At 32.0% G+C, this 23,170-nt stretch overlaps 1 protein-coding gene across 1 annotated transcript in view; it reads right to left on the bottom strand.

The window, feature by feature from the left end:
- Window positions 1–6,426: 6,426 nt before the first annotated feature.
- The window catches only part of LOC129231035 (serine/threonine-protein kinase WNK1-like), a 247,222-nt gene continuing 230,478 nt past the window's right edge, over window positions 6,427–23,170 (bottom strand). Inside the window, exons 16-19 of the mRNA XM_054865282.1 lie at window positions 16,619–16,814; window positions 11,116–11,635; window positions 6,606–7,765; window positions 6,427–6,510 (exon numbers count right to left, since the gene is read on the bottom strand). Of these exons, the coding sequence (XP_054721257.1) occupies window positions 6,427–6,510; window positions 6,606–7,765; window positions 11,116–11,635; window positions 16,619–16,814 (1,960 nt within the window). The remainder of the gene's footprint in view (window positions 6,511–6,605; window positions 7,766–11,115; window positions 11,636–16,618; window positions 16,815–23,170) is intronic.

Genomic DNA, 23,170 nt, shown 5'->3' with positions numbered 1-23,170 from the left:
TCTGATCATGGAGCATAAATCATCATCATCTTCATTTTTTACTAATAAATATTATTACTAATCCACTGTACTGTACTGTGTACTGTTGTAATTCAGCATTTTATTATTACAACACACTGTGCGTACAGTGTTGCTCTATTTAGTCTTTGATCATTCATTTTGTGCATCTTAAAGTATTTCATGTAGAACTAGCTGTACCCGACGTGCGTTGCTACGCCAACAAAAAAATACATCATTATACTGATTTTCATGACAATCGGTTGAACGGGGCAGAAGTTACTACTCTGCAGTGCCACCTGGTGGCGAGTGGCTTCAATGAGCATATTATGCACCTTCTCCGCGGAAAAATACATATATATAGCAATTTTCATAATAATCGGTCCAGGTTTTAAGTGAAGCCGTGACTATACTCAAATTTTGTACTCACGCAGTTTGCAAGATCAATCAATCACTAAAAATATCAAATAGAAAAAGTTTTAAATCCCCCGTTGCATGAAAAGCCATAAAACAATAAAGAAAGAATTTATTTGTTCAAACTCAAGAAAAATGGCAACAGCTAACTTCTTATCAATGAGATCTTTCACGGGAATTAATTTCTGCAGCCGATAATTTTATTCGTATTTATCCAATGGATTGTGACTTAAATTGGAATAAAAAAGGAACTATCGATCGGATTTTTTTCGAACTGGTCTATAAACATTCCCAGTACCAAAAATAACAAACAGTAAAAGTTTCAGCCAAATCTGCTGGGTAGTTTTTTAGTTCGTGGATGACATACAAACATTCATTTTTATATATATATAGATAAAACAGCTTTTTTTTTTTTTTAAATTTTTCAAATATAGTAAAAGTTTAGTTATTTAAGTAAGAAACTAATTTACAGTTGAGGAATGCTTTAAAAGAGTTTAAGGGGTGTTTATAAGTGTCTAAAAGAATTTGGTATGCTTCTAAAAAACATTATACCTAAATTTTTCCACAACGCAAAATTTCGACTAACGCAAGGAGTCTTGGAACGCATCCCTAGCATAAGTCGGGACTCAACTGTATAAGGCTTTTGCAAAAACGGTTTTGTCAGTCAAGTAACACTATCCTTTTAAAGCTGGAGCTTTTTCTCTTCTTGAATTTATATCTTTTCTAAAGAAGTTTTTATGGCTCACACTGTTCAACAAATCCCTTAACTGAAGTATGAAAGGTTAACCAACAACTAGTTACATGCCATGGGGGATGCTAAAACTCCCATAGTTCCTAGCGCGCCCGGGCGGATGTTGGTATGAATTACTTCTGGCTATTCTGCCGTATTTGTCTTGCCATAGAAACCATGAGGAGTTCCGATGCATCTTCGATGTTACAATGCTCTTTTATTCCCCCCCCCCCACCACCACGAGATTTGTTTCTTTGCTAAAAGATTTATGTGAATATTTTCCCAAAACATCAATATATTTTTACCATAGACGTCATTTTTAATACCCTTCCTGCTGAAAGGGTAAGCTTTGAGCGTGAATCGCTTATTTCCAAATAAGGAATAGCATAAAGATTTCTACTCTGGAGGAAATGTGCATTTTTCTATGTATAGATAAATGTGTATATGTTACGGCCAAAGCCCGAAATTCGGCCAGTTCGTGAACTGGCCGGCCAATTCGCGAATTGGCCAAGACGTTTGGCCAAAGCCCGAAATACTCGGAATTAATATTGTATTTTCTACTATGGCTGGCCATTTCGTGAAGTGGCCGGGAATCCTTGGCCAAAGCCCGAAATGATTACGAAAGATTTTAGATAAACAGGTAGAAGACACACCTGTCGCTTCCAATGAGACGGCGCAGCATGCGAGTAGTAGAAACTAGAAAAAAGGATGCTTCAGGGCAGAATGTAGCAGGATTTCAAAATGAGAGCAGTTGGAAACGATTGGAGCAGATTTTCCACCCCTGATCACTATTAACTTATGCTTAAGTCCTCCAAATAATAACAAATTTTGAAGGTGTAGAATAGTGAAGGGAGAGTGCTTAATTATTTATTATTTTATCAAATAGTGATTAATTAAAATGGAAGATGTGCATGTGCTAAATTTCTGCACAGATGGCAAAACTAGGTATCACCATTTTAAGCTTTTCAAATTTTAAGCTGATCATGAAATTAGACAAAATAACTACTTTAACAGGATTGTAAACGATTGGAATATTTTAACAGAAGCAACTGTTACTCGCAATGGGGTAAATAGTTGCTTGTAACATGCTCTTCATTGAGGATTAATAAATTGAATAAGACCAGCCTAGCTGGGTTCAGAGCTTGTTGCTGATACCCACTTTTGTATCTAGATATTAGGGGGAAACTTAATGCGTGCACGGCTTCAAAATTAAAAATATAGAAACATTTTGAGAGATTTATTGTACAGAAAAGATGAAATAATAATTTACAAGCATAGCTGCCAAGTGCTCCGTTTTCGCCCGAGTTTCTCTGATTTTTATTGCGTACTAGGAAAATCCGATTTTTTCCAAAAAAACTCCGTTTTTTTGACTTTGCTTGTACACTTTTCGATTTTTGAGGAAAAAAAAGAAATTTCCCTATCCTCGAAGGCAAGAATCGTGCACAAACTCAACAAAAGAGAAGACAATTTGATGCTTTGGAAGCTTAGTGTCAGGATAAACACTGAGAGGGAGCGTCGATTGGAGATCGTCGTTTTTTCATCGAGTATTTCAGCTACGTGTAAAACGGAGGCTACGTGTAAAACGTAGCCGCCATGTTTGGTCATTCACAAGATGGAAGTTAGCAGACGATGCTTAAGCGCCTTCGTTTTCAAAGACAAAGCAGAATTGGGTGTTTCTTTTAACTGCAAGCTAATGAAAATAAGCAAAATGTTTTTTTTTTGGTTATTTTAAATAATTTTATTGAGAAATATGAAAACAGTTATACCATTAAAAATGTCATTTTATCCTTATTGCTTAGGACACAAATGTGCTAAAAATTCGCAATTAAATTGTAGTTTCATGGGGATTTTTTATTTTTAAATTATTTTCATGATAACTCAAAATTTTATATCTGAATTTTTGACTTAGTCGCCGTATTTGGTCATTTGCAAGATTTTAGTACACAAGACCCGTAAGTGGCCAAGTTTTCAAAATCGGAATTAGATGTTTTCTGCAATGCAAACTATTGAAAATAATGCAAAATGGGCTGTTTTTTTTCCGGAAAATTCTAAATTTTTTCTTGAAAAATGCAAATTTTTTTCTTCAGAATATTATTTTATCCTCATTGGTTTAGACTAATGTGCTAAAAACTCGCTATTTTGTCTAAATTTTAGTTTTTTAAGGGTCATTAATTATTTATATATAATTGCTTTTCATGCAAGAAATTCAAAATTTTATATGTGAATTTTTGACTTAGTCGCCATATTTGGTCATTTGCGAGATTTTAGTACACAAGACTCTTACGTGGCCAAGTTTTCAAAATTGGAATTAGTTGTTTATTGCAATGCAAACTATTGAAAATAATGCAAAATAGACTTTTTTTTTTCTGAAAATTCTAAATTTTTTTCTTGAAAAATGCAAAATTTTTTCTTCAGAATATTATTTTACCCTCATTGGTTTAGTCTTTAATGTGATAAAAACTCACTATTTCGTCTAAATTTTAGTTTTTTAAGGCTCATTAATTATTTATAATTACTTTTAATGCAACAAACTCAAAAATCTATTGTCTTGACTTTTTCGCCTTGTTGCCATACTTTGTCATCTGCAACATAAAGTAGACAAGACTGTTAATAGCCTAAGTTCCCAAAAACAAAATTAGTTGTTTGTCTCAATGCAAACTATTAAAAATAACAAAAGGCAAAAAGTTATGTTTTTTTTTAAATAATTTTCTTGAAGGGAAAAATTCACATATATTTGATCCTTATTGCCTTGTAGGCTTTGCTATAAACTGAAACTATTTCATCTAAATTGAAGGTTCCTGCTGACTTCTCATTCATTTATTTAAAAAAAAAAAATTATTATTATTATTTTAAATAAATCAGAAACCTATTTTAACTTAAATTTTCCATGTGCAAAAAAAGTATTGAATATCTCTCTTTAAATCCTATTCATCTATTATTTTTTTTTAATGGAAGTTGTAAAAACTGCTTCCCCCACTTCAGTTTGTATTTCAAAACTTGGTGACATTGGTGGCCACTAAGTTTTTGGAGTCTAGTGGCCACTGGCCACTTTCAAAATTTCAGAGTCTTGACCTTTACTATGAAGTTGCTTTACCTCCAAGTATAAGAAATAATAGTGTTTTTTAATCTTCAATATGTTCTTATGAATGTAGGATATGTATAAAAGCATATTTTTAAAAAAGATTGCAGTTTTATTATATGAAACAGTAATCATGTTCTTTTTTTAACTTTTCAATATGTATCTATATAATGTTGCTTTTTTAATGTAAAATAATTTTGTTTTAAACGTGATTTTAGTTTTGTTGAAAATCTAACATGAAAATTCAGAAAAGCATTTTATGAGTGCTTAGAATTTATGGAAACTTATGGTACAGAAGGAAGGTTTAGCGCAGGCCACGATTTCAAGCTCCTATTTTAACCCTCAGTGCTCCTATTTTTTCCCTTAAGTGCTCCTATTTTTTGTATCTTGAGGTTGGCAGCTATGTACAAGTGAATGCACTAATTTTCAAATGAAATCTAAAACAAATGAAATCTCAATTGCTTTTACACATATTTAATAAGCATTTAAGTGTTGATAAATGAGCATAGTAAAATGATATTAATGTAGTAAAATAATAATTTGATAATTTAATATTTAATTGATTTGAGTAAGGTTGCATCAAGTACTTAAATAAAAAAACATTTTATAACATTCAACGGTCTAGCACTTTTTAAAACGTTTTTTGAAAGGGTGAAATTTCATATAGACTTCTGTGTAAGAGTCAGCAGCAAACCTGATATCTGTATGAATATATGCTATTCTTACATAGCTCAGTACAGATAATTAAAAAAAAAAAACATGATTAAAGCTACAGTTAATATGAATACATATCTAGTCACATGTTAACAGGAAATTTCATCTACACAGTAAAAATTAACTGGAAAATAAAAGTAAAAAATGCAGGAGCTGTGGAGCTCACATGGAAACCAGCCCTAATCTTTACACAGACTCTACTTTGAATGACCACTTTCACTCAACAAATAAAAATTTAACTCCCAATGAAGTCACGATTTTGCTTAACTCAAATATAAAAAATGGTATTGCTGTTGATTTTAAACAGTACTTGTAAAAAAACAGTCAAAAACTTTGTACTATGGAATAAGTAAAATGACACAACTTGTATAAAGTACAAATAAAGTATTAAAATCAGGTAAAAAACTTAGCAAACAGCTGTTTCAGGGCTGTCAAATGCCCCTTCATCAGTGCATAAAAGAACAAAAAGCCCACCAATGTAGGTCAAACGACACATAAAAAATAGTTGGTCATGTTTTAACAGCATTTATGCTTCTACAAATAGATAACTTTTGGTGTCTAACTCAGTAATCCAAGTTTGTATACAAAATCTGAAAAAAAAAAAATACTATTGAAATTTTAACTTTATGTTTAAAACTAATGATAATTAGGATTTCCATGCTAAACATTAAGGCATATAGTACCAGTGATTCATTTTGCAGGAAGCAACGTTCCAGCACTTGAATTTTCTCAAGTTATTTCGCTAGTTTTGAACTTTTTCTTTTTTGTTTTTTTCCTATTTAATTACAACAAGTAAGCAAATTGAACTAAATTTTTCTTCTTTTGAAATGTTAGAATATGAATGTGCTTGACTACAAAATATTTATGTACTTTGCTGAAAATATTCTATAAGATTCAGTGGCATGACATTACTTTTTTATTTTAATCATTTTTACATATTGTTTTGCAGGTATACTTCCATTATCATTTCTTTGACTAACATGCTTTGTTTATTTCATTATAATTAATGTTTTAGCGTAAGCAATGTTCGTATTTAATGGGTCATTCACACATAAAACATTTACTACAAGGTACATTTATCACATTACTAATTTCATACAAATGTATCAAAATGCCATAACTAATAACTGAAATATTTATCTCAATACTTCATTATCTTCTCCTCTTAAAAAACATATTTTAAAAAGCTTATTGGTGTATCATTGATCAATTTAAATCCTATCAGATATTAACTCATTTTCAAAGGTTCATCATTTTGACCATCTACCTTAATGACCACCTACCTAATGACCACTACCTTTTTTTTTTAATTTTCAATTCTTCAACTCTAAAATGACATTTTACTCGTACATATTTGATGCAAACTAGCTTGCTCTAATTTGACCAATCATCAAATCATTTAGAACATGAACTATTTTCCAAAATGAAACACAGAAGAAATAAAACAGAATTTCATTGAATTTGTATCACAGATAAATATTAATAAAGTCTTTTACCTTTCTAAAATGACTTTCAGATATTCATCATTACATTCTAGAACTTCAAAATTTTTATTTTCTTCCTCTGATTGAGAAGTCTGCAAAATCAAAAATAAGTGTAGGTAATGTTAAACGTCGGGTAAAAGTAAAACATTTTTATGAAAATAAATTTTTTAAAAAATGAAAATTATACCTGAAATTTTTTTCCATCATCTGTGTTTTTGTAAGTACAATGCAATGGATTTGCATTAGCATCTTTCAGGAATTGCTGAGGCATCTGAACCATTTGCTCTGAAGGAGGATAATATTGACTATGTTCTAAATTTTGAGAAAAAGTCGAATCAGAACAAGGAAGACTTTGATGATTAATAATTGCTGAAGGGGCAGATCCTGAATAGTTTATAGTATTGTCTCCAGGTCTTGATGATAAATGGTATAAATTTTGCATTTTTTGAACATCTGACGTTATAAATACAGGTTGTTGTACACTATTTAGAGGAAGCCGTAATTCTCCGTTGGAAAAGGAAAGACTAGTGTTTAGGGCAGGTGGAATAGATGCAGCATAATGACTTACAGGAAGCCTCATATTCTCAGGCATAAGTGATGGCCTAGGATAGCTGGTGACATCAGGAACATCACTTCTAGGCAAGGTATTATACATTACAGCATGAGATAGAGGATTAACAATATTGTCCGGAACAGGTCTAGTGCCAGTATCAATTTTATTTAAATATTGATTTATCAGTTTTGCATCCTCAGCATTGGGAAGATTTCGAATTTCCTCACTGTCATGTCCCGCTGGTATAATGCAAGGTGGAACAATGTTAGGATTAGTTACTGCCATTTGTATGTGATTTTCCGCATTATTCGAAGATATATCCTCATTTAAAACCACTGACTGAACATTAGCACCCATAATATCAGATATACTTCTTGTTAAAACTGTCCCTGGGGTTAGAAGGTTTGGCATTTTGACATCTGACACTGAAGACACAAGAGTAGGATTGCTACAGGAATGCTGAAGTAAAATGCTATGACTAACATGAACAGGAACTGGTTTTTGTTGATCTTGATTCATAACCCCAGCAGGCATACAAGGATCCTGTAAACTATGGCCAGCTTCAGTTTCAGTTTTGGCATATTCAATTCTGGAAGGAAGTAAATTAGTTGAAGTTGCTCCATCTGCAACACGTGTTATTTGAAAACGACCTTGTTTTTTAATGTTAACATCAGTGGAAACTTCAGCTGGTTCTGAAATATTAGCAGAAGAGGATGAAACAAGATGGTCCATCGACTGGTTTTCTATCACTGGAGTAACTTTAAACCGGGAAAATGAATTAGAAACAGGAACATCTGAAGCAAAAAGGAAAACAAATATTAATTATAATTTTGTGCTTATGTTTAATGAATTTAATGAATTTGAAAAATTGGTAGTTTTAAAAATATTTAGCTGTGTTGTGTGTGTGTGCAAAACCTCAAACATTGAAATTGTCCACAATAAAAAATTTTGACATGGGGTCAGGGTCGGAGCTAGTAATTTTGCCACCAGGGCAAAGCTACCAAGTTAGCTTTGCTCCAAGTACAGAATGGACAGTATCAGGGCTACTGTAAATTTTAAAAGCTGCCAAGTAATACATTTTAAAAGATTTGAATATCGTTTTCAAGGACAAAGTTTAAAATCATCATCATGATACTTGCGCAGGTTACTATGTATTGCCTTTTGATGAATCCAATCTTTATAGTCAATAGGCCTATATTAATTCATAACAGTAGGGGGGGGGGAATCCATGATAAAAAAGCAAATAGCAGCAAATGCGAAGCCTGCTGTGGAAGGTTGAAAAGTACCCATGTGAGTGAAGTCAGCTACGGACGTTTTAAGCTACACTGCTATTCTGCACATGAAATTTTTAACAATTCATTAAAAATTAACCATTGGTTTTCTGAAATTGGGGATAGTGAATTTTTAAATTTTGTAAGTCTCTTAACATTATCTACTAGTCAAAATAGGAATATTTAATACAAAGACTTCCCTACTACTTTTAATACTTGAAGAACTGGTTTTCAAAGAGTTTAATGATTAAATCTTATTATAATAGCGAAGTTAAAGTACCTAATCCTAAAACATCATTTGGGTTCCATTTTTTGATATAGATCAAAGGTAGCGTAATTCAAAAATTTCTTCATAGGAACTGACTATCTTTTCCAAATGCAGGGTGGCGACAGGAACTGTGAAAAAAAGTTCCCTGACTTTAACCTGATTTCCCTGATTAAGTTCACCAAATTTCCCTGATTTACGTTACCAATGATAATGGTTTTCTTTCTTTGCTCTACTTGAAATTCATTGTATGTTTGTATTAAATGCAGTATTTTAAACATTTTAAGTTGTGTAAAGTTGTTGAACTAAAGATATATTTTAAAAATATGCTACTTTTTTAATAAAATGGTTAAAAAAAAGAATTTTTTTTGGAAGGAAAGAAAAACCTACAACACAGTATATTAAATTTTTGTACATGGAAAGATTATAGAAAATTAAAAAAAAAAAAAAAAATACTTCCAGAAACCACTTAGCATAAGAATTTTAAGAAACTATTGAAATTACTCTTAAAAACATATGTGTATTTATGATAGAACTAAAAAGTAATTGAAATTATTTTGAACTAAGTTTTCAAACAGTATAATAATTGTTGCAAGAATAACAAGTAATAGTGAAAGAATAGAAGTAATGTAGTTGTTCTTATATAACTAATTGACATATTTATGCAAAACAGATGAAACCGTTTGACATCCATTCGTAGGGAGCTTTTCTCTAATCAAGAACATAGGTTTTAATGAATGAATACAGCATTTTAACAATAAAAAAATAAAGATATTTACTTAAGTTCACAAGTTAACTCTATATAAAATGATTTCAGTATGTAACGAAAAAAAATCTTAGATTGCTTTTGTAACAAACAACTTTGAATGCAAGGGAAAAAAAGCAATTAGTTAATATCAAAATATACAAAAGAATACAACTTGGTTATAAAATTTAAAAAATACTTAAGTCTGAAGAAAAGAAAACCTTTATAATCTGCGGTGACAACAAATAGTATAACGGCAAAAAAAAGTTTTTTTTTATTGAAAGTTCAATTTTAGCAATTAAATTAAAAACCCAAAGAAGTAATAACTTTTAAGTTTTTATAGTATTAATTCAAAAACCAAAGATTTCTTTTTGAAATCGTGATTACAGAACTTAATTACTTCGAGACAATGGAATAAAGGCAACGGAGCTAAGACATTAATGAAGGCTTCCTCTTTGCCTGTATGGTTGTTTATTTTACGTAGCATTGAAAGCGTAAAAGGAAATTTCTAGCTAAGGTAATATAAACAACCTAACAGACACAGAAGCAATCTTAGGAAGTTCATCCTGTGGTTAATAAGCAAGATTCAATACTTTGACGTTGAGGAAAAAAGATGCACAAATATGCGGTAGTGTATAATCGCACCTCAGTAATTTTACTTTTTTTTTTTGAACAGATAATTGGCGGAAAATGCGCAGGGAATTGGAGTACTTAATAAAAAAAAAATTTTTTTTTCTTCATAAAATCAATTTTCCCTGATTTTTTGTCATTTTTTCAAAATTCCCTGATATTTCCCTGATTTTCCCCTGATTAATAAAGTTCCCTGACTTTTCCCTGATCTCCCTGATTTCCCTGATCTGTCGCCACCCTGAAATGAAAGCTCAAGTTCACATCCCCTCCCTTCCCTTTTTCATCTTAAAATATGGCATGCAAAAACTGCTCCTCTTTTCAACGGATCTGCAAAAATGTAGTTGTTTACTCTGATTAATCTGTTAGAATTTAACTTCATCTGGTTTTCCATACTTAATATACTCACATCAGAGAAAATCGTTTTACACCACTTTTTGATGATAAAAAAAAGTTCTTAATTTGTCTATTTGCATTTTATGAGAGCAACATTTATCTAAGAGTTTGCAATTAAAAGCTTTTGATTTTTCCCTGAACAATTATGCTCACCTAAAAGCAGATATAAATTTAAACATATCATTTAATTTTTAATTGCTCTAATGTCATTAGTTGCCTTTGTCTTAAACTACAAGTCCCTTTGAGATATTTTATGTCTCATAGGATCTTTAACAAATACAATTTGTATAATTTCATTATTATTTTCTTGGCAATGACAATTACTTTTTATCCAGTCTAATTAAACAATCCAAAGAGTAAGAATTGTCCTCTTAGTTAAACTTTTCACCATACAAAATCTCTTTTAAATAAAATTACAGCACATTTTTAAATTCACTGTTTTTACAAAAAGCTATAGGGGAATTTTTAAATAAAATTTCAGTATATGTGGATGTAGTTTCAGGCATTTTATAGCAGTTTAATGCATAATGCAGAGCAGCCAATTTCTTGCAAGTGACATTGAAGGAATTCCAATCTGTCACCGCATTTTCAATTCCTAAAATATTATGTATCGTTATAATCTAAATATAATTTCAGATTTAAATATGTTTTTTAAAGAAAAAAATGAAGAGCTACTATTGGTTAATGAACTGTATTTGTTTTATGCACTCTAATTCATTAGTAGATAATGTATTCTGCAGTGCATTAGTGATAGAATATATGTTTCCTCATTTTAAAAAGTTTAATGATTTGATTAAATTATATATTTAGTACTTTCAAATAGTTAGCAATAAGACTCACCTGACATAGGCTGAAGGGAACAAATGCTCGTAATCACAGGCTGTACAAGAGGTGTATTTATAACAGGTGCAAAGGCTTCAGTAGGCGTATTAAGCGTAGGGGTAGAAGTTGATAGCAATTGGTGAGAATGATTATATACACTTGAATGAGCAGGTGTTGTAACAGTTTGAGCAGCAGAACTTACAGAAAAGATAGCTTGAAGACCTTGTTCGATATTGCTCTTCAAGCTTACTGATGGGAGAGATGGTGTGTGTATCTTTTGCAACTCCAATTTAAGGCCTTCTATGTTAGTAGCAACTGTATGGCGCCTATTGGAAACCACTTCTGTAGGTTGTAAAGAAGCTTTTGCTGGTGCAGTGTGAGAAGAAACAGCAGTCAGTGGTACAGGTGTAACAATGGATGCATTATGAGCAGACGTCATTTGCATTTGTACTGATGATGTAACAACAGTCAACACTTCAGAGGTTGCTTGCTCAAAATCCCCTCCACTCTTAGATGGCATGGAGGGAAGAGAACAAGGCTGAAAGAGATAATAAAATCATGATATTTTACTCTGAACTAATTAAAGAATATGTATTAACCTATTATGCATCCCTGTCAACATCTGCTGGGAAAAAATCCAGGAGATCATTAAAAAATCCAGTGGATGTTAACCATCGATTTTTTTTTGTTAGTTGGGAAAGAAATGAATTTTTTATTATCCTTCTTAGTACAACCTAACGTTCCTTACATCTTATACACAATCAAGGAATCTCCCGGGAAAAACAGTAGAGTTGGCAGGTATGATTATGGTAACTATCACAATAACTAGGGATGTACCGAATATTCGGTTTTTTATTTGGGGTACTGCATATTCGGCAGACAAACTGAATATCCAGCAACCGAATAGTAAACAAATTTGAATATTCCACAATTGGCAAACAAATGAAAGTTATAGTATAGAACCATAGTACAACTAATGACACATTCAAAGCGATTTTAATGTGAGAGAAGGCACTCAGGTGTTAAGTTTAAATTTTGTTGCCTTTCATTTTTTTCTAAATATGCAGCTAAAAAGAAAGGTATCATTTAAAAAATTATTAAAAAAGTGATTAAAAATACAGTGAAATCCTGTTACAACGAACTTGAAGGGAACCCAAATTTTGTATGGTGTAACAGGAATTTTGTTGTAATGGAATGCAATGAAAATTAAATTGGGACTGAAAATCAATTTCGTTGATATGGATATTTCGTTGCATTGGTATTCATTGTAACAGGTTTTCACTATATACAAACACAAATGTGACAACCAGCAACAGGCTCTGGGCCCAGCTAGGCTCTTCCTAGTCAATAATATTAAAAGACTAGCTGCGTTGCCCGGCATTGCACAGTCTACCTCGGCAATAATGACATGTGTTCAACAACCAGTGTTAAATAAAAGAAAATAAATAATGGAATGTCGCCATTATGTCGGAAAAATGGCCACAGTTCCTAAAAATCCCTGTTACAGTTTAAACCTTAGTCACTAAAAATTCCAATTTGAATGAAAAATCTTCGTTAGTAAAGTTTACACTCCAATAAAAATCAAAATACCCGAATGAATAAGCAGAAATATAGATAAAAGGATCAATAAAAAGGCTACAGTAACATAGTAACATGAACAGACCTTCTGAATCATCATTAGAATTCGGATTATCCCCAAAATCCCCAGTACTATCTCAATATAGCACTGAAAAACTCTTTGTTGACTGCGGACAATATTCCTTAAAGATCTCCATCAGAGTAAGGACAATAGTCCCTAAAAATCCCCATTAGTGCCCTTAACTCTCCATTAGAAAAATAAAAACATTCCTTAAAAATTTCCTATTATCATAAGGGCATCTGTTATTAAAATTCTGTATTGGAATAAAAGTAACAGTTTTCGAATAACGTTAAGGAAGAGGGGGGGGGGTTCAGCATCAAAAAAATTCACTTTTTTTTACGAATTTTTTTTTAGAAAATGGTTTGATTAAATTAACTAAAACCTTTTGTGCATTAAAATGTATGGTTTTAAGAATATTCTTAAATTTTTGATCAAAAATATCTAGAGACAAGTCAGTGAGCAGAGTCTGAATCCTTGATAACTTTAAGTATTTTGCTCAAACCAAATTAAGGGAATATATTTTTGAAATGTTTAACTACAAGATGAAACAAAAAAGAAAAAATATTTTTTTTTTTTTTGAACTGCAAAACCCTACCCCCCCCCCCCCCCTCTTAACAGTCCCATTAAAAATATTTGAAAAAAGATAACAGTTTGAAAAAACGCAGTCAGAATGAGAAAAAAATTTCAAAATACACTGCTTAAAACAATTAGGGGTGCAATGGAACAATCACACAAAAGTGAAGAAACCATTGTGAGGTAGCCTTGCAAAGGAATAAAATGGAGTATACATGTGTATTAAGATGCAATACAGCAAAAAAGAAGCAGAAAACATTTGACTGGGAACTTTACTCGTCTAGAACAGTGAAACAAACATGAAATTCTGCTTCTCCAACATCGTATGCTACAGTTCTTTGTCTTTGCTCGGATTCCAGTACCCCAATAAAACGTCAAGCCATGGAATCCAAAAAATTATGGTGTCATGGCATTTTTCAATCAAAAAAACAATGAACGATTGAATTTTACCACTCAAACAGTGAAAAAATGCGCTTATGTTAAATCGAGATTTCTGCACTTGTATCCGTTTCCTGCTTTTCGAGGACAGAAACGTTGACTTGCTTCCGAAGTTTATGTTTTATCCTCATGTTTCCTGAAAACATGGAGGCTTTATTGGAAATTAGTTTCCGGAATAATGTTTTTCTCAATTTTGTTAAAATCATGTGCTCCCCTAATTTTTTTGAGCAGTGTAACATCAACATTCTTTCTTTTTTAATCATCCTCAGAAATGGAAAAAAAAACTTCAAAAATTTCCCCTTTGAATAAGTTCTCAAAAAGTCTCCATTGGAATAATGAATTCAGTTCCTCAAAATCCATATCAGCATCAATAATTCTAAAACAAAGTTAACGGTAAATCTATAAGTCCTGATTGGAAAAAAGTAAATAATAAAAGTTTTCATTTTTGATGCTAATGAAATCTTTATCTTCTTCTGGCAATAAATCTCTCATGGAAAAATAACCAAAAAGAGAAAAAAATTTAAATATCTCGATCACAAAACCTCAAAGCAAAAGCAAGAATTTTATTTGTTTACACCCGAGAAAAAAAAATGGCAACCGATTTTGCTCTCAATAATTAGCTAGTTAAACCTGAGCTTGCAGAAATTTCATGACCAGAAACCGTAGGCGATGCTTTAAAAGTGAAGATCACCTTCACTTTTAAAGTATCCAAGAAGAAAGTCACCTTTTAGAAATGAAATCAATTTAAAAGATTAGGAAGAATTAGGGAGTGTTCTAATTATTCCTCAAACTTGTGCAAAGTTTACATTGTGCAGAACTTTAACATGCTGCAAAAACTGAACAAATATGACCTTTTTGAGAGAGATACTCTCAAATTTATGATTTTATTTTCTGGAGCTAGAGAGAGAGCTCTAGCCAACCCCCAACTCCAGCCAAACCATATCAGTATCATTAGGTTTATCATTTATGACCTGACCAGTTTGTTGCAAGTGAAAGTGTCCCTAACATAAAATAAAACCCAACCAATTCTTTTTTCTACTCTATCTTGTTTAAACAAATTATAACCAGCAATAATAAATCTGCATAATTTTTGATAGCCCATATCTTGGTAATTTCAATAGCAATAACAAATGTAAAGGAAACACTTGGAAGTTAAATTTAGCAGTATTTTAATTTCTGTAGTAATACAACATCTGAAGTACTAAATTTTGTTTCAAAGCAATCTTATTAAATTAATCCTTGTAATCAAAAGATTTGTTTTAAAACAATCTTATTATATAATTCATTGTAATCAAAATATAATAATGGTAAATTAAGGGGCAGGAACATTAGGAGTGCATTAGGGGCTCTACAAGATTTTTTATAACATAACATGTTGTCATGATTATCAGTTATGATATATTATGCCAGGAAAGAAGCTAATTATCAATACATGTAGAATTTCTGATGAACATATACCAAATTTGTCATTTACTATATTAATTTGCTTTTTGAATATTTTATTTCATTGTTTATTTACTTAATATTAATGATCATACTTTTAAAGAAGATAATTTAAGATTTTAAATGGAATTGCATTTAAATTCTCTATAAGATTCAAAATAGATAAACTACATTAAATTGGCATGAAATAAAAATACAAATGTTTTAGTAAAATGATTTAACCAGATATTTGGTATTTGGCTGACAATTAGGTAAGAAATTTAACTAAATACAGTAGATGCCTGTTAATGTTAGCATTCACTTAATGTTATCAGAATCATAAAGTCCCCAAACACTTGTATATTTGTTTTAAAAGTATGATATTGTAATCAGTCTTCATTTATTGTCATCACTTTTTCATAAACTTTCATTTGTTTCCCTTTTTTGTTCCCCAGGCAACAGAAATACAAAGGCAAACCCTCTGACAAAACTAACTTTCTGTATGGCATTTTATGGTTTTCAATAGCAATGCAATCTTTTTCTAGAAAAGTAACTACAAGAAGTTCTATCTCAGTGAGTACAGACTTCCCCTAGATGCCTTTTGTTTGCACATGCAAAAATTCAGTGGTTGCACATGTTGCTGGTAATGATCTCCTCCCACTAAGAAAGAATTAATGTAGCTTCCAGTAAAACAAGTTCTCTTCTCACGGGAGAAGCTTGCAATGACCAACTAGAGCTGGGGGTAGCTAGCGTGTTTCTCTTGTCTTGCTCCTTCCATAGACCTGTTTTAAAATCTATCTGCTTTGAATCCCTTTCTATTTTCTCTCATGTCTAAAACCTGTCACTTTCAGAAGTTACGTGCACACCCTGTTGCTCTTGAAGTGGCATGCAAGGGCTATTATAATAAAAGTCTGTTATGGCTTGCCAGAAATTACAACAATTAACCTTTTTGAGATAGTTTCATTATTTTATTGAAAATATTTCAGTTATGAGAAGATTTTATCCTGTCTAAACTGCCAGCAAGTGTTATGGTCACCAGAATTCCACACTAAAAACATGTCATGAAATCTGGAGCCACTTACATTAAGATTATATGCCATAAGTTCAGGATTTTGAAAATGTGAAGTGACATCTGGAATCAAAAGCTTTACTTTATCATGCTTTTCCCAAAAACTATTTGGAAAGAGAGAATATTGCTTTATTCTCTCTTTCCAAATAGTTATTTCTTTGACTGAAATGGCAGTCTTCAACTCTACTAATCTTTATAACTAATTTCTTTTTCTGTTCAACTTGAAAATTTTAAACAATTTTTAATGATTGAAGATATAAGAGATCACTTCCTTTAATTAGTACTAAAACTGAGCAACCTCATAAAATTTAAACAAAAAAAAATGTATTGCTAAAGAATATTATGAAAACGAAATATAAAAAAAATTAAAATATACGCACTGCAGCAGGTTGAGATTGAAGATTAGTTTGTACTGTTCCCTGGACATTAGAAACATTGCCTAGTCCTGGATCACTAGGTGTGCTACCACCTGTGGAAGTTAACTGGGCAAGTTTTAACTGTAAGCTGCTTAAATCAGGAACAACAGGTCTTTGTTGCTGAGAGTGTTGAGTGCTACCACCGCTACTACTGCTACTGCTAAAATTCAGAAAATAAGAAAATGAACATAATGATAACAAACAGTGTTCTCAAAAACTGTCCTTTTAAAATGCAAAATTCTAAATGCATTAACATATTTTAATTTAAAATTTTATATATATATATATATATATATATATATATATATATATATGTAACAAAAATACAGACATCCACAATTACCAATTAAATACAATTTTTTTAAGCATCAATGAGAACAATTTTAACCTTATTTTACTTAGTGAAGAAACTACATTATATCAACTATAGCTGAGAACATTTTTTGTCATACCTCCATAGTTATGTACAGAGGAATTAGTATTACAAGATAGTTATAAAATAATATGAGGTGTTCAGAGTCTGACCCCCCCCCCACCCCCACCCCACATCATAAAGTATTAGAAAAAACATTGCCAAATTTCATGCGTATACTTAGAAGGTTATGGGATGGCAAATTTTAAAATAAAAATTATTACCAACAATCACCTCTAGTGGGTATTTTGGTGCTGTAAAATTGGATTACTGTAAATACTGAAAGACTACAGGCCAAAGGATGCAGCACACATTAATTTTATTGACAACAAACGATTGTTACTTAAGAATGAGGTGCAATATAAGTTATTCAATTTCTCAAAAATAAAAAAGAACATTAGCACTGCACGAAGAAAATCTCAGCATAGACACAAAGAATTGTCTTGATTTCACTATACTTATAATGGATGGAGCACCACCCCACAATAGACTTTAGGTACAGTCTGTGCTGTGTCAACATTTCTGTGATAAAAGTCATTAGTTGTGCATTTCAAAATTGTGTGGTCAATGTCGCAGTCATTCTTCATTCATTTTAAGAAATGAAAATTTGTTTTTCAAGACGGAAAATACAAAACAAGTGTTCAACTGTGACTTCTTTGGGGATGAAAAATAATAATTATATGTTAAGGTTTTTCTAAAATATATTAAGTTCTTTGCCTTTTAACCAAAAGCAAGTCTCGCTCTCTCTCTCTCTCTCTAACAATATTAACTAATATAAAACAAACTCCTACGATGACTGCTTTTCCCAGGAACTAGAGTTAGTCTGTTTACAAAAGTTTCACAGCACTCTAGTTTTCACAGAAATAATTAATAAGAGATAATATTGAAATTCATTAAAAATTGAGCATCAAAAATGAAACAGTTGTACAATTTACTGCAAAGAAGTACTGAGTTTAAATGGAGTAGTAAATGTAAAAATAAAGCTTTTGAAGATGCTAATAAATAATTGGCATCAGTTCAGGTTCTTATTCATTTTGATAGGTCAAAATCTTTCAGCCCTCTTTCATTTTGACTTGCATGTATCCAATGCATTGGAAGATAAATCAGAACGACCAACCTGTATATTTTTTAACTTGTGGTGCCACTCTGTTGACTGGTGTATTTGCAGCAAATCACGACCAGTTTGTGTGGATTGTTTTGAGCAAAATGGCATTTATAAACATCATTGATTTGCACGTTAAGTTAACGAAACAAATTAAAAGTTTTCCGGACATGAAATTCTTTAAGTTAAATTGAATATGCTTCAATATTGATGTACTGCTTCGTGGAAGTATTGGATATCTTATTCCTGTCAGATAAGACTCTTTTTGGTTGTTTTAATTCTTGTAGCAAGATATTCGTTATAAGAGTTTGATAGAAGTCAAATAACAATTATATTTGGTGGCTAATAAATAAAAGGAGGTCATAAACCATCAAGTTTTAAAGAATATTTTTAAACAAAATTGGGCTTTGTAAAAGTTGCTATCTTAGAACTAGCTTTCAACATTAATAAAACTCTGAGTTACTTTGTTCTGGAAATGAATACTGTGTTATCGGTTTATAATAATTTGTTGATTAAAAAAAAGGATTGCTATCAGAAGTATATGTATACTGAAAATTGGTTCATAAAAATTTGTCTTATGGTATAAATTAGTTTGGTTTTAACATTACCATTGTAATGGATCTCGCTAGAGGTGATTCAGCAGGATAACAAAATGTTTTGTCTTGCTAAAACTTTACTCTAAATGAACTCTTGATTTGCATTAAAAATATATAAAAGTGAATGTCCTTCATTTTGATGCGTACTTATTTAATCATTCTAAAGAAAGATGTTTAGAAAATTCAATTCAGAAATAAAATAGAGTCAAACTGCATTTTAAATTGACAATGATTGAGTTATCATTTCCACAATTTCTCTTTCTATTATTTAAGTGAGGTAATTAAATGTCCAAGAAAATGAATAAAAATTAAAAATTTCAATTAATCTGCTGGTTATTTATTCTGTGCAGATGAACATAATCTTACCGAATCTCATGCACACTAATATGAAACATTCTGTTCAGATACTCCAAAATCAACTTAACACTCTTTTAAAAAAAATGTCTATGTTTGCTGTATCCAGATCATTGGATGTTTGTGTGGGTCACGATTTATTCTGGAAATTCAAAATAATAAAATATTCCACCCCTTTTTTTTTGAAATGTATGTAATGTTTGAATTGCACATATTTCTACCTAAAGTTGTACACTGAATCATCATGTACGATTGATGAATTTAAAGCAATTGAATATTTTAAATTCTTTTGACTGCACACACAAAGTTTTTGTTCATGTGCTCATAGTGAAGCATATATGATCATTTTTCAGTTGATACTTAAGAAATCTAATCTTCATTAATCTAAGTAGTTAATTTGGCCATTCATTCAACTTACCTCACTGTTCTCTCCCCCTCCTCTTTTCTCATCCCACACACACACAAGGATCATCATCGTACTCATGAAGGCATGAGTACTATGAAGCTCCTTTACAGATTTATTAAAGGAAGGGAATAAATCTGGTGGGAGCATTTGAACCAGATAATAATCGACAGAATTAAGAATTATCTTAAGAATATCAGTTCAAAGAAAGCTATTGTAGTATATTCTTCTATGGAGCAATTTGTTTGTTTATATAATTTGTTGTGTGTGTGTTTCGGCAATGCAGCTTAACTGAAACTATTGTAATAGTTTTGACTAGTGTTCCCGCTAGGCCGTTTTTGAAGGGCGCAGCGCCCTGCCCTTTTCCATATCAGCAGAATGCGCCCTGCCCTTCTTTTAGATCGCGAAATGCGCCCCGCCCTTTTCAAAAATAAGAAATTGCACCTTGTGTTTTTAAAAAGATGCCTCAACCATCGTTTCGACCTGCCGCGATATCGGGGCAATTTTATTTGTTCAGCGATCATCTGTAAAAACGCCCATGTCTTATCCTTGTTCCCAGAATTTCACCCTGAAAACGGCCCCATAAACAAAAGGGGAAGCAAACACCTAAGCAAAGAGGGGATGAGATTCTCAGAATTCAAACAGGCTTATCAGTAGGAAACAAAGGCATGTTCTTCCCTTCTACTGAGGGTGGTTTTTTGAAAGGTTGTGGGAAGGAGTAGGGTCTTCTGGGAAGGGAGAGCTTTGTTTCATTCCTTCCCATCCTTGATCTTCTGAGAATCAACAATGAGAGAGGGAATAGGACATTTTCCTAACATTTCAGCCCTTTGTGTCCGATTTTCGTCTGCACGTGGAAATTAGGCTTAGCTAATTTCAGCGCATTGCTAGTGATTCTGTAGCAATCTTTTCACATCTGTTTCTGGAAAGTTAACTTTCTGATTGTTTCCTAAGAAGAACATAGTACAAAGCTTACTGGGCTAAAATGCAAGGGTATTGTTTAACTATCTTGGATTTTTAACCCCCATCCCCAGCCCCCCTAAAAAGCCGTTTGAAATGGAAACATCGCATTGACAGGGCGTTCATTCAATTATTTCCTTTTTGCTAAGTATTTTTGTTATCTTTGTATATGATTCATATAACAGATTATTTAAAACACTTATTGACATAATAAAAAGCATACTTTTGACATACTTGTGCTTTTTTCTAACAAAAATAATCTTGCACTTTTTCTTTTATAAATATTATACAATTGATTTTTTAAAAAAAATCACACAATTAAAATGCTGAAATATTAAATTTTCACAAAAATTGTCTGAGATAAAAAATCTTAGCTTGGCCCAAGCTGCTTATTCATTGCAGCCATTAAATCAGGCAGAAAATGTTATGGATCTGGGTGTCTTTATAAATCAGGACTTCAAGTTTAGTCAACAGTGCAGTATTGCTAGTAACAAAGCCAACAAAATGCTTGGGTTCATCAATAGATCTATTTCAAACAAATCTAAGAAAGTTCTTCTGCCTTTATATAGGAGTTTAGTAAGACCTCATTTGGAGTATGCTGTTCAGTTTTGGTCGCCTTATCTGAAGAAAGATATTTTTGTATTGGAAAGGGTTCAAAGAAGGGTAACTAAATTAGTAAGGGGACTCTCAGATTTAGATTATGATACCAGACTTAATAGGCTTAACATGTATAGCCTGGAGCAAAGGAGAGTCAGAGGGGACATGATTCAGTTATTTAAATTTATCAAAATGAAAGATGTAAATGGATTAAATTTTTGCGGGGAAAGCAGGACGAGGGGTCATTGTTTTAAGCTATTTAAATCTCAGGCTAACTTGGAAATCAGGAAAAACTACTACTTTAGCAGGGTCGTGGGCACTTGGAATAGCTTACCGGAAGAGGCGGTAATGAGCAAGGGAGTGGATAGCTTTAAGAGGGCCATTGATCTTCATTGGGGACTAATTAATTGACTAGGACCAGCCTGGCTGGGCCCAGTGCCTGTTGCTGGTCGTCACATTTGTATTTGTATTTGTATTTGCATTTAGGAGCGCATACATCTGCCAACACATTTGTGTTATGAATTTGAACTCCAAGACTAGGAAATAAAGCTGAAATAAAGTCTTTTTAGTTTTGCAACTTGCTATCACTGCATTTTTGAAGCATTGGCACACAGTATTTTAAGTTAATTATTCTATTTGAAGTGTAATATATTTAAAAAAGGAGAATTTACACTCATCAAAATTTTGATGTCTACTAAAATACTTAATGGCACAATGCACATTACTAGGCAGTTTCTTTGTTAGGAAGGGGAGATCAGTAATTAAATACTGTTCTTCTTAAATTGAAATTCAAAGGCTTTTGAAATGCATAGAATTTTTTTTTTACTCTTATAGGTAGTTAAAATTATGGCCTGAAAAGTGTTGAAAAACACCCAAAGCCAAGTTTCAGCATTAGCTAAATGTTCCTATGGAGTGTGGAAAATGTGCTTAGCTAAGTTGGCATTTGTGTGTGTGGGGGGGGGGGTGAGTTAACCCTATTCTGAAGACAAGTGCGTTTTCTGGATGAAATCATATTTAATACTAAAGTCAGTGGTGACGGCGATCAAGGGGGGGGGGGGTCATGGTGCAGACTAGACTGTTTGAATTTTTGCAAAATGTTTTAAGTATTATTTCTCTTAATTTTTTTTGTAGGGGGGGGGGGGGGGCACTCAGTACTTTTTGAGTGGTGCATCATTGGTCTTGGGTGGGGGAAACAGTGCCCTTTTGCCGCATTGAAACAGTGCCCTTTTTAAAAAAGATGCCCCTTTCAAAGGCCAGCACCCTGCCCTTTTTTTTTCTAGAGTGAACACTAGTTTTGACTATGTTGTGTGCTTATAACGCAGTCACAATGAAGATGTTGTGTTGTTAATTATGCCTTGCTAATGTCCATGTACATCACCATTAACTTGGTTACTTCATCCGGCCAATTATGTTATTAAAGAAAGTGCTAATGGTTGAAGATAGCAGTGGTAATGGGAGGTTGTAAAGTATTTTCAGCAATAAGAGAAAGATTGCATGATTGTGTTGAAACAACTTAAAAGCCAAGTGTGCATAAAAGTAGGGGAATGTGGGGCAAAGTGAAATGCCTAAGATGACTGAGCTTTTCAAAATGAACAAATTGGAAATTTTATTTGTAAATTACAGTACAAAAAGAAAGAACATTGTATTTTATAACAAAACTTTAATTGAAACATCATTTTTTATTTTTGGTACTAATTTTGAGCCTTCAAAAAATAGTGGAAAAATTTCGCTCTTCTTTTTTCATGGGGAAAATGAAAAATGAAATATTTTTATAATGAAAAATTTTCTATTTGATTGTAAAAGGTATTTTTGATCAAATGAATCAGTTAATAAAATTTTGAATGAATAAATAAAAAGAAAATGGAACAATAAACGAATAGTAAAATTAATTAATTAATAAATCCCTCTAATGCAGCCACTAACAGTGCAAATTTTTTTGTACTCAGTAGAAGGGTGTCCACAGAACAGGGGTTTAAGAATGTTGTTTGCCTTGAAACCAGGTAATTAAAAATTGTCCGCATAAGAGGGGTGTCCGCCTTTGAGGGGTGTCCATTAGGAGGGGTATTACTGTATATGAAGAAAAATAATTGAGTGA

The sequence above is a fragment of the Uloborus diversus genome, chromosome 10 (genome assembly GCF_026930045.1).
Source record: "Uloborus diversus isolate 005 chromosome 10, Udiv.v.3.1, whole genome shotgun sequence".
NCBI classification, from domain to species: domain Eukaryota; kingdom Metazoa; phylum Arthropoda; class Arachnida; order Araneae; family Uloboridae; genus Uloborus; species Uloborus diversus.
This window is presented reverse-complemented; position numbering and strand designations above follow the sequence as displayed.